This window comes from Thermobia domestica, chromosome 9 (assembly GCF_964235325.1).
Source record: "Thermobia domestica chromosome 9, izTheDome1.hap1.1, whole genome shotgun sequence".
NCBI classification, from domain to species: domain Eukaryota; kingdom Metazoa; phylum Arthropoda; class Insecta; order Zygentoma; family Lepismatidae; genus Thermobia; species Thermobia domestica.
In genome coordinates this window covers 42,331,352-42,345,092 of record NC_137462.1, presented here as the reverse complement: position 1 = coordinate 42,345,092, position 13,741 = coordinate 42,331,352, and the positions used below count along the sequence as shown (strand labels likewise).

General features: G+C 35.3%; 1 protein-coding gene across 2 annotated transcripts in view; it reads left to right on the top strand.

The window, feature by feature from the left end:
• LOC145693972 (uncharacterized) overlaps window positions 1–13,401 on the top strand; it is a 55,630-nt gene extending 42,229 nt beyond the window's left edge. For both annotated transcript variants that reach the window (XM_081770131.1, XM_081770132.1), the window contains exon 9: window positions 13,160–13,401. In XM_081770131.1, coding sequence (XP_081626257.1) covers window positions 13,160–13,302 — 143 coding nt within the window. In that variant the 3' untranslated portion in view covers window positions 13,303–13,401. The remainder of the gene's footprint in view (window positions 1–13,159) is intronic.
• Window positions 13,402–13,741: the final 340 nt, after the last annotated feature.

Sequence of the window (13,741 nt, the reverse complement as noted above, 5' to 3'; positions counted from 1 at the left end):
GACATGAGTACATTGATGCACCCTTTAAAAATTTGGGAGGGGTATCTTGACTCATCCACTCAGTTTTAGAAATTGTTTTAATATAAGTATTTGGTATCTTCGTACAGGTCTTCAATATGTAGCACTATAAATTTGGATGGTCCACATCGTTCCCTTTCATGGGTAAAGAACTACCAAAAATCAAATTTCGGAGATTATTGACCCCTTTGATAAGTATTTAGCACGTTATATGGTTTTTTGGAATTATCAAATAACATAATTCGGTAAACATTTTCTAGGACCCATTGATGTTCCTCTTATGGTCAAATATTCAAAATTTAAAGGTTACTGAATAACTACAGGATTTATTACTTTTTCATAAGATACAGGTGTATTTGTGTACCAATCTTAAATTTTGGGAGGGGTACATTTTTTATTGTCATATCAATAATTGGTAATTGTTCTTAAAATTGGATAGTATCTCATTCATTGGGTAAATCATTATGATCACGTGATCAGTTATTGACCTATGATGGGATTAGGAGTCTAGGACATTAGTACATTTAAACTTTGTAGGATAATTTGAGAATGCGTCATTGGTATTGATTATTACAGCCAAATATAAACGTAAGCAATACGATGTACCACGTGATAGACCTTGATGAGGTAGTGTACAGGGATACATAGCTAACCTTATTGAATCTTATGACTCATAGTCTTAAGGGAATACATGCTACAACACTGACAAAGTTATTGTTGATGCAATTTGATTGGTTGATCACTATCTTTCGTGCAATCTGATTGGCTGATCACTATATTTCGTGCAATCTGATATCGGCAAATCTTTGCTGCATTCAGTTTTAAGTTTTGTTTAACATTTAAAAATCTTGGTTTCATTCAACGTTTTGCACTCACTGATAAATATGATCAAAACCGTTTATTTGTTAATCGAATAGTTAAAAACCGGATAAAGTTTGACGGTTAACCGTGAAACGTGAAATTTTTTTAGTTTAAAAATTTTTCTTTCGAAATTTTTGTTTCAAAATTTTTTGTTTGAAACTTTGGTTTGAAATTTTTCGTTTGAAATTTTTAGTTTGAAAATTTTGTTTCTAAAGTTTTGTTTAAAAAATTTTTGTTTGAAATTTTTGTTTCAAAATTTTTTGTTTGAATTTTTTTGTTTTGACATTTTTGTTTCAAAATTTTGTTTAAATTTTTTTCGTTTCAAAACTAAGAAACTTTTTGTTTGAAATTTAAGTTTAAAAAATGTTCGAATTTTTTTTTCAAAATTTTGTTTGAAATTTTTTTTCGTTTCAAAATTTTGTTTGAATTTTTCGTTTCCAAAATTTTTCATCTCAAAAATTTTGTTTCAAAGTTTGGTTTGACATTTTTTAAAGTTTGTGCACTTATTAGTAAAGAACCGGAACTGTTTAGAACTAAAACCTCTGGCAACATTGTGGTGCAATAGTACACGTCAGAACATGATAATGCAACGTCATCAGTTTTGCATCATCGTTCGAGTTAGTATTCATAATAACATCATCATGGCTACTTGTCTGCAGTTTCTAAACACACGTGATGTGATGAAATCATTTACCAAGATTACTGATTTACAACAAAATATACCTTATAGAATCTTAGCTAGCCAAATGATCCCTACAAAGTTTGGATTAAGAATCGTAGTGAAGCTTGAAAATGATAAGAATACAATTTTACCAGCAAGATATTTACCCATGGAAGTATCAAAACAAGAAGAACTGCTGCGTTTCTTAAATACTGGATCTGTATATTTATGTTACAAAGGATTCTTGGGTCGAAGTCATCAATTTGAATTTAGTACACAGCCGGATTCGTCAGCAATTGTAATTCAAACGTCAGCACATTAGACATAGTTGTATGAATTTGGTTGGTCAGCATGACGTCAGCAACTGTGATGAAATCATGAATTCAAACGTCAGCACATTTCTTTTCAATGACGTCAGCAATAACTATAAATCAACCAATACACTGTCATCCCACGAAATCATTTGAGCAAGTGCGTTTCAGGAGGAAAGATGTGTACTTCTAACGATAAAGAGTTCATCTTCGCAAGCTATTATCCAATAAATATATTTCAAACAAAACATGTGATGATTGGTATCAGTGCTAGAACATTTGAACCTGTGATTCGATTGGGCAAAGCAGAACAATTTGGTGTACAACTGACCTGTGAAGAATGGCACGAATCGACCAAATGAACGATTATTTTCATGATGAGCTAAATGTGACCATAGTCAAATCATTAGGCTCAAATCATTAAGTGGTGCTGCGTACAGTCCTCGAAGAGAAGATGGTGCTGTTACGTAAAAAGAGTACATTTCATGTCCCTCGCAACATGGTGTATCTAACACAAACGGAATGGAACAAATTCATCAGCGTATTTCAGTATGTGAAACATGCAGTGGAAGTGTGCAACAAAACAAGTATATTCCTGAAAAAGTACTATTTTGAAAAATGTATCATGCATATTGTACAACATGTATCTAGATATTGTGATGGTTGTCAACATCGTTCGTGGCTGCATACCTGTATTGATAAACAGTTTATTTGTGATCAAATGAACATTGAGTTTCCACCAATTGATATTGCAATAGACCTTAAAAGACTTCAATTGGAATTAAAAGTATACGCTAAAGACAAACTAGTGCAAGAAGTTCAAAATACATTGTATCAACAATATCCAGATAATTTATCTGGTATGGATGTATGTGGAGTGTAATAAAATGATCCATTTCAATGATTTGTGTTTTTTCATTTCAAGTACAATCCCATATTCTGACGTGTACTATTGCACCACAATGTTGCCAGAGGTTTTTGTTGATACCAATGACTCATTCTCAAATTATCCTACAAAGTTTAAATGTACCAATGTCCTGGACTCCTAATCCCATCATAGGTCAATAACTGATCACGTGATCATAATGATTTACCCAATGAATGAGATACTATCCAATTTTAAGAACAATTACCAATTATTGATATGACAATAAAAAATGTACCCCTCCCAAAATTTAAGATTGGTACACAAATACACCTGTATCTTATGAAAAAGTAATAAATCCTGTAGTTATTCAGTAACCTTTAAATTTTGAATATTTGGCCATAAGAGGAACACCAATGGGTCCTAGAAAATGTTTACCGAATTATGTTATTTGATAATTCCCAAAAACCATATAACGTGCTAAATACTTATCAAAGGGGTCAATAACCTCCGAAATTTGATTTTTGGTAGTTCTTTACCCATGAAAGGGAACGATGTGGACCATCCAAATTTATAGTGCTACATATTGAAGACCTGTACGAAGATACCAAATACTTATATTAAAACAATTTCTAAAACTGAGTGGATGAGTCAAGATACCCCTCCCAAATTTTTAAAGGGTGCATCAATGTACTCATGTCTTATGATATGAAATGAACCTATATACATGACCATATAACCATATAAGGTAATAGAACCGCATCAAACGGGATAAATTGGGCCAAAAACCAAACACGTGATACAACATATTGCTTATGTTTATATTTTGGCATTTTTTTTTACTCATGAAAGGGAACAAGGTGGACCACCCAAATTTATCATGATACATATTGAGGTCATGTACTATGATAGCGAATGCTTAAATTGAAAAATTTCCAAAATTTAAGGGATTGGCTCTGGTACACCTCCCGGGGTGCATCAATGTACCTATGTCTTATGATAGAAAATGGACCCTATACAAGACTATATAATCATATTAGGTAATAGGACCTCATCCAAGGGAATAAATTAGGTCAAAAACGAAACACGTGGTTGTACTAAAATTTGGCAATTTCGTACCCATGAAAGGGAACGAGATGAACCACCCAAATTTATAGTATATATATATATATATATATATATATATATATATATATATATATATATATATATATATATATATATATATATATATTAGGGTCTTATACTATTATACCAAATGTTTAAATTGGGCAATTTCCAAAATAAAGAGGTGGGCCAAAGTACCCCTCCCAAATTTTTAAAGGGTGCATCAATATACCCATGTCTTATAATAGGGAATGGACCAATATACATAACCATATAATCATATAAGGTAATAGGACCTCATCCAAGGGGATAAATTGAGCCAAAACAAACACGTGGTTGTACTAAAATTTGGCAATTTCGTACCCCTAAAAGGGAACGAGGTGAACCACCCAAATTTATCATAATACATGTTAGGGTCCAGTACTATAATACCAAATATATAAAATGAGCAATTTCTAAAATTTAAGGGGTGGGCCAAGGTACCCCTCACAAATTTTAAAAGGAGTGCACAAATGTACCAATGTCTTATGATAGGGAATAAACCCCTATGCATAACCATATAACCATATAAGGTAATAGGACCTCATCCAAGGGGATAACTTAGGTCAAAACCAAACACGTGGTACAACGTATTGCTTACGTTTATATTTTGGCAATTTTGTACCCCTAAAAGGGAACGAGGTGGACCACCCAAATTTATCATAATACATGTTAGGGTCCAGTACTATAATACCAAATATATAAAATGAGCAATTTCTAAAATTTAAGGGGTGGGCCAAGGTACCCCTCACAAATTTTAAAAGGAGTGCACAAATGTACCAATGTCTTATGATAGGGAATAAACCCCTATACATAACCATATAACCATATAAGGTAATAGGACCTCATCCAAGGGGATAACTTAGGTCAAAACCAAACACGTGGTACAACGTATTGCTTACGTTTATATTTTGGCAATTTTGTACCCCTAAAAGGGAACGAGGTGGACCACCCAAATTTATCATAATACATGTTAGGGTCCAGTACTATAATACCAAATATATAAAATGAGCAATTTCTAAAATTTAAGGGGTGGGCCAAAGTACCCCTCCCAAATTTTTAAAGGAGTGCACAAATGTACCTATGTCTTATGATAGGGAATAGACCCCTATACATAACCATATAAGGTAATAAAACCTCATCCAAGAGGATAAATTGGGCCAAAAGACCAAACACGTGGTACAACGTATTGCTTACGTTTATATTTTGACAATTTTGTACCCCTAGAAGGGAACGAGGTGGACCACCCAAATTTATCATAATACATGTTAGGGTCCGGTACTATAATACCAAATGTTTAAATTGGGCAATTTCCAAAATTTAAGGGGTGGGCCAAAGTACCCCTCCCAAATTTTCAAAGGAGTGCACAAATATACCCATATCTTATGAAAAGTAATGGACCCCTATACATGACCATATAACCATATAGGATAATAACACCTCATCAAAGGGGATAAAATCGACCAAAAACCAAACACGTGGTACTACGTATTGCTTACGTTTATATTTTGACAATTTTGTACCCCTAAAAGGGAACGAGGTGGACCACCCAAATTTATCATAATACATATTAGGGTCCTGTACTATAATACCCAATGTTTAAATTGGGCAATTTCCAAAATTTAAGGGGTGGGCCAAGGTACCCTTCCCAAAAATTTAAAGGGGTTCACCAATGTACCCATGTCTTATGATAGATAATGTACCACTATACATGACCATATAACTATATAAGGTAATAGGACCTCATCCAAGGAGATAAATTAGGTCGAAAACCAAACACGTGGTACAACGTATTGCTTACGTTTATATTTTTGGTGGCAATTTTTTACCCCTAGAAGGAAACAAGGTGGACCGCCCAAATTTATCATGATACATATTATGGTCCTGTACTATAATACTCAATGTTTAAATTGGTCAATTTCCAAAATTTAAGGGGTGGGCCAAGGTACCCCTCCCAAATTTTTCAAGGGGTGCATTAATATACCCATGTCTTATGAAAGGTAATGGACCCCTGTATACGCCCATATAACTATATAGGGTAATAATACCTCATCAAAGGGGATAAATTAGGTCAAAAAACCCCGAAATTTGAATTTTTGGCAATTTTTTACCCATGAAAGGGAACGACATAGACACCCAATACTGATAGAGGTACATACTATGGTCCTAGGCTACCATACCCAATTTTTAGATTTGGCAATTTCCAAAATTTAAGGGGGGGTGGTCCTATGTACCCCTGCCAAAATTTAGGGGTGGGGCATGGTACCCCTGCCAAAATTTAGAGGGGGTGGTCCTAGGTCATTGACCCCGGGCCAAGGTCATTGACCTTTCACCCCGGTCATAAAAGAGAGTGAGGATGAGTCATTCGGGCCAACGGGGGTCCCTACTACTCAACGTTTGGGAGGTGATTCCTGACGCCAAGATAAGACAAAAAGTATAGACCAACCTGGGTGCACAAATGCTTCCTTTCGGAGTTATAAGCTGCCGAATATACGAAAAAGTGAAAGTTACAGGTCCATTGCTCCAAAATTATGGGACGTAACGTAGTCGGACCAAACCTTCATTTAGGAACTAATATGTGCGCTATCCAAAAATACATATTTCAGAATCCTAAGGTACACCAGTGGTGCTCACCCCCCCATGTCCATGACGCACCCCCCTCAATTGTCTATCCGTAGGTGTTCTTCCATGAAAAAAAAAATTTCGATTAATTTTTACACCTCCTCAAACATATTTATATAGACTTTTAACCCCCCCAAATATTTCAATGACGCAGTTTGCGTCATAGCCCCCCCTTGTGGGCACCCCTGGGTACACAGACAACAATTTTTATAGGAGTTTGGCTGTGGGTGTTTAATTTGAAGTACTCACTAACTATATCTATTTTTTCATGTTTTCGGCAGCCGAAAGGAAGCATTTGTGCACTCAGGTTGATCTATACTTCTTGTCTTATCTTGGTGTCAGGAATCACCTCTCAAACGTTGTCAGTGTTGTTTTGAAACACCCTGTATAGTGGGTAAAATAAGTATTTGGGCAGTTGAAAAGACGAGAATAAAAGTAGTATAGAACTTGAGAAGTCAGTTGACTACAAACCCATTAATGGATATTGTTAATTAGTATACAGCATTTCACACTGTGTTTCATAACATTCACAGTATAACTATTATTTCTTACTTCATATAGGAATATATTTCATACGGTGTAACAAAGCTGGTGAGGTAAAGTAAGCGCAAGAAAATTATTTAAAAAATCCCATTGTGACGTAAAAAGTAAATGACCAAAGGTTCCCATGATACAGCAGGTCAGTCAACACAGTATTAATATCATTTTGAAGCTAAAATCAAAACCACCAATCCGGAGAAGACAATAAAAACGGAGGCTAATTTTACCGTTACTAGAGAAGGGTAAAAGTTACCGAGAACTAGGCCGTATTTTGGGCATACCGTGCTCTGCTGTTGGATATATTATGCAAAAAAGGAACTTGACACGCAAATAAAACTCATTCGGGTCGACCAAGGAAGTTAAATCCTCGGAATGAAAATTAGATAATCAGACACGTTGAGAAAACTTCACGAATAAGTTCAAGAGAATTGGCTACATCACTCTCCCAGTGTAAGAAATGTGATTGCAAGTGGAAGATTACAGGAATGTGTACCAAGAAAGAAGAAAAAAGAAAGGATATTCATTTCAAAGATAAATGGGAGCAAAAGCTCAGCTAGTTTCAAAATGAAGCCTTGGAATTTTCAAATAACGCAATTCCCTCGGGTAAGACAAAGATAAATATGTTTCGAAGTGATGAGTATCAACAACACAGTGCAGAAACAAGAATGAGTTTTTTTTTCCCCTCTCAATAAGAAGAATATTGTCTTACACGGTCATAGTTTTGTTTAATGTTAAACACGATTAAACTGTTAAACACGGTCACAGTTTTGTTTAGTTTGGGTTTGTGTACGTGCAAATGGGGTTGGTAATATTTATGTTATCGATGGATAATGGCAGTGAACATTTATGTTTACATCTTAAAGAGAATTTAAGGCAAAGTATTCAAAAGCTTGGGTTGGGTGGTAGGTAAACGTTCCAAACTCGAAAGATAAAGCTTACAATGTTTGAAAGTGGACCCTGTATAATATACCTCACTACCTAGAAACAATCGCCATATTTAAATCTGATAGAGAACTTGTGGATGAACTATGATTCTTTGTAAATATGTTTACAATCTTAATTCTCCCGGAAATTGTAAAAACGGACTTTGTAGAATCTATGGCTTTCGGTTTTCATATTGGATCTTCACAAAGAAAAAAAAAAAAAAATGGCAACAGATGTCGAGAAATTGTTTTTGATATAGATTCAGCATCACTAGGTCAACAGTAGGCTCTATCATTTCCTTTCATCCGCTTATTGAAACTGGAACTGATAAAATATGATTTCTGGTTAGACTATTGGACCCCTATGACTTGGAAGTCTACCACACTCTCACAATGTAAACGAAACTCACTTAAGGGGCCAGACTACTAAATATTTTTCAAAAGCTAACAATTTTCATTTTGCCCGTTTTTCGTAAGTGAAAAAAGATAATGAAATGTAACGTACCACGATAATAGATATTGTTATTCTAGATCCGAAAATACGAATAAGAATTTTCAGTGAAGCCATCCATAGAAATTACAGTGTGTGACCAGAATTTGAATTACTCAAAAATCTATGTTAAGGCAGCGACCAGAAAAATGAATTCAACGGTAATTGATGACTTATCATGTTGTCTTGGTTCCTTGTTAACCACTTTTTAAATAATATTTATATTTACTTTGTAATAACTTACATAAATTATTACAAAACAAATAAGTTATTTCAAAATAAATACAAACATTATTTAAAAAGTAGTTAACAAGGGACCATTTTTCTAGTCGCTGCCTTAACATAGATTTTTGGGTAATTCAAATTCTGGTCAATAGATGGCTACACTGAAAATTCTTCTGATTCGTATTTTCGGATGTAGAATATTATCTATTATCGCGGTAAGTTACATTTCATTATCTCTTTTCACTTACGAAAAACGGGCAAAATTAAAATTGTTAACTTTTGAAAAATATTTAGTAGTCTGCCCCCTTAAAAACAAATCCATGGTTCTTTAAATTCTCTTTCACATATAAGGACTCTTAGCAGCCGCTGCAATGGTTATTCTCTGATGGAGAGTATGAAGATCTCGAACCTTTTTTTCATAATACTAACTTCAACATTTCTAATATTATGTGCCTTATGTCAACAACATGAATGTAATTTAGATTTTGAGGAGAGGATATATAAATAACAGTAATAGTGTCACATGTATACTACGTGAAGCAATTTGGTTTGTATAACGTGATATTTTCACAATTAATATTGAAAACGTAAGAAGTAATAGATATCTACAACTTGCGGTTTTAGTAGATATATTAAAGTGAAGATGAAACATAATGGGACACTTGACTGCAGAACACCCTTCTCCCTATCCGTTTTTGCTCTCTCTCTCTTCGGGTTTTAATAGAAGATTAAGAGAAAATATCATACCTATTATTAGAATGCTAGATCGATTAAGAAAATAGCTTCTCTCTATGCCGTGTAGTTTTTGCTCTATGTAGATTAATATTGAACCGGAAGTTGTAGTGGATTTCTATCACTTCCGGTTTTAGAAGAGAGTTAAGGATAGAGATGGAATGTATTCTTAGGACGCTTAATCAATTGCAGGAAACCGCTTCTCGCTATCTATTACCGTAAACTGAGGCGACTTCGGACATTATGACGCCTACGAGTTTTAATGTTCTCTCTCATTGCTGTCGTGCTTCAAATAAACCACAATGCATTACAATCAAGTCTGTATTGTTGGTTTTACCGACTTCAGTTATTATAAGTTCTATTGTTGGCACCAACCCTTGAAAAATAGTCTTTGTTCTTGCCGATAATATTTTCTATTGTTACCGCGTGGCTGAAAAACCTCTTTGTTGGGAAGCCTTTGCCGAATGTCAACTTAAGTCGAATATCCGTTCGTACGCACCTGGTGTTCGGTATTAAATTTAGCCAGTCAGTTCAAATGTAATCATTAGAGAGGTTCAGCTGAGAACGTTAATTTGAATTATAAGCCAAGTGTGAGGTGACTTTGGACATGGTACGAGTGTATAAGAAAATTGTAGTGGGTCGGCCCTATCGACATTACAGCAGTGAAAATTTACAAAAGGCCGTAAGTGCGGTCCTTTCGAGGAAAGTATCAATAAGGCAAGCTGCCAGACAGTATCAGGTACCAAGGAGTACCCTTTCTGACAAACTAAGAAACAAGCATCCAGGTCACCATGGAGGTCAGAAGTGTTTGACATTCAAAGAAGAAGAACAGCTTGTACAGGGACTCATGAAATGCGCTGAATGGGGTTTCCCGTGTCGAATATCAGACGTTCAGCTCATAGTTCAGGGCTACTTGAACAGAGTAGGCAGAGTAGAAAAGCGATTTAGGAATAATTGCCCAGGTTCCGAATGGTGCAAGTTATTTCTTCAGCGCCACCCTGAACTTTCACATAGATTTGGAGAAAATGTAAAACGATTTCGTGCTGCTGTTAATTGTGAGATGCTAAACAACTATTTCGACAATTTGGAAGAAGTTCTGGATGGCGTACCACCATCAAATATAATAAATTACGATGAGACAAATTTCACAGATGACCCTGGCAAATCCAAGGTGATTGTAAAGAGAGGATGTAAACACCCAGAACTCATAAGGGACACGTCAAAAGCCAGTGACTCAGAAGATACCCCATGCATTGTTTGCAGTGAGCTGTGGTCGCGAAGTAAGCCTGGAGAAGAGTGGGTCAGGTGTCAAGTTTGCAAAGGATGGGCACACGAACAGTGTGCAGAGTTTCCCAGAAAGCAATATAAATGTGTTACATGTAAGTAAAAAATGTGTATTTTCTTTTGTCAATCTCAAATTTCTTATGTCTAACTAGCAGCGTTCACCCCGCTTCGCTGCGGTCACCCCGGAACGCAATAAACTTTGTTACTTAGATAATTTTTACTTTTTCGCTTTCAAGTGATATGATAAAAACCATAGAAGATTGCAGTAAATCTTAACATTATATCGCCTGTCATTTATGTTAACCCGCCCCGCTTCGCTGCGGTCATCCCGGTGCTGGCATATTGTAAAAGTGTCTGTAAAAATAAGCAAATCAATTAAAAAATTTTAAACAGAAGATTCAAGCTATTTTCCGCTGTATATCGCCTGTCATTTATGTTAACCCGCCGAGTGACACGGTCATGCGGGTTGCATATAAATACGTTTATTTTTACCTATGATGAACTAATAACAAAGGATTTGTACGTTATGGACACTTGAATGGTCAATTATCTCAAGACACTGGTAATTAAAAATTAAAGTGATATGATAAAAACCATCTAGGGTCCAAATCCTAATAACCCCCCAAAAATGAAAGAAATTGGTTCAGCCGTATTAGCGTGATGAGCGGACAAAGAATTGTACGTTCTCTTTTATATATATAGATTTCCTTGTTTTTTTAACACTACCCGTATTGGTTTCATCATCATTGTAAATTGAAATAAAGCATAATCCTGAAATGAAAACAATAAATGTAAAATAAATAAAAAGAAACCTAAAAACAATTATTAAAAAGTCAATTAAAAGTTAATCACCCCGTATAATATACTTAACAAATTATGTCCGAATACACTCCTGTTGATGCACATAAATCGGAAATACATTAAAAATAAATAGTGTCCGAAGCAGCCCCATAATGTGAGGTGACTCCGGACATCGTTTATGTTTTTTTTTACTATTGTTGTAACCATGTCTACTTTCTTTGCTGGCCATCAAATGATAAGTAAAGCCTTGACTAATATATATTATTTTTTCCATTATGGTATTATAATTATTACAAACATAAACTAAAAAAAACTTTAAAAAATGTCCGAAGTCACCCCAATTTACGGTACCGTTTTTGTTTTATAGTGATCATTGTTAAAATCGGAAAAGGTTGATTTCTATCACCGATAGATGGATCGCCTTCAGCAACGAACTCGATTCCTAATTTTTGACCCTCTGTATCTTTGCCAAAATTGATGGTGATCCAATAAGTTATCTACTTAGACAGGAAGGAATGCAGATAGGCTTACCTCGTCGTCACTGTTTTTCGATGTAGTCCCCATGGAGGGCCATGCACCATCGCCGTTTTGTGAGGAGCAAAGAAATCTCAGAGAGAAAAAAAAGTCATGGCCTACAAGCCACTACCAAACAGCCTGTTGGATCTCGTTGCCCGACGAGAAACGTTGTCCCCGCAGGTGTTTCTTCAGGTTTCGGAAGAGGAAATAATCACTAGGGGCCATGTTCTTCCAGGACTAGCTCGGAAGAGTAATGCTCCCGGAAGTAGAAACGAGAAACACAGTTCTGATTGGTTGGCGTTATCCACTTCTTGCCACGTTATCCACTTCATCTTATTTGAGAAGACATTTGTGTTGAGTTGGAGATTACACAAACAAATCTTCATTATTCTTTGAATCCAGAAGTACCTTAAGTTTCTGGGTTTGTGAATTTGTTCCTCATACAGAAGCTGATTCTCTTATGCTCACATTGGCATTCTGTCTTTCACAAAAGGTAAGAACAAAGTATGCTTGGGATCATGCACTCGTCATGTGCCCTTATAACAGCCATACTGACACTCACTTGTATAGTCAAGTCATTCATCGGATTATATTTAAGTCTCATAACAGCAAATTTTCGTCTTGGCCGAGTTCAGCATGGTAACTATCTTTATAGAGGCCTATTTCCAAAGTCTCTATCTTATGGTCATTCATAAAGAACATACAAATTGACTAGTATGAATAAGTTTTTTATAATGTCTATTACATCATCCTTTCAATTAATCACACACTAGCTCTATACGTTCTACCATAAATTAGCGTAAGTCTCTGCCACTATTATGTTATGAATCAGCAGGGGCAGATCCAGGACGGACTTCTGGGGGGGGGGGGCGGTGGGGTGTAATACTGCTACTTAGAGATACTTTTAAGAGCTCCAAACTGTGGAATGGGTTTTATTTATATATAAAATAAAAAAAAGTTTCATCTTTTGGGGCGGGGGGCGATCGCACTCCTCTGGATCCGCCCCTGTGAATCAGCTACCCACACTTTTACTCGAACCAACATTAAACTTAAAGTTTATATGGTGGGTCATTACAAAACAATTGAATTTACCCACCCAGATAGTCCTTTTATTGAAGTAGTAAAATATAAATCTTTAATTTGTATTCATATTGTTTTTGATAGGGAGCGGTGATGTTGTGGAAGATATGGAGGGGCAGATAAAAGCAAATGCGATGAGAATAAAACTCTTAGAAGAACAAAATAATAAACTCCAAACTACGGTTGGGAAATTAAGAAGTAGGTCAAAAAGAGTACACATTAAATAACCTTATTTTATGCATAATGTAAAGTGAATTCTTGTACAATACAATATTTAATCTGTCAAATATTAGAACTTTCAATGAATAAATTTACTTTTTGATTCACTTCAGGATTTTTTTGTTTAGAATTTGAAAAACAACTGTGAACTCGTAGACAAATTCCACAGAATGTTCTAAAGCGGAGCACGAAATTTCAGATCTCGATCTAGTAGCCAGATCAGAATTTAAAGATAAAGTAAAGGCAAGATACCTATCGCCTAGCTAAATTATTTGGTCGACAATTTGGTATTTCATGCTCTACTTGAAAGCTATATCATTTAATCAGTGCCATTCATCCCTCCAAGGTCAATGGCATTATAGCCGAAAAATAAAATGTCTCTGGAAAAATACTTTTGAGAATTAAATGATGAGCTGATATTTTAACTCTTGTGTGTGTGTTTACTTG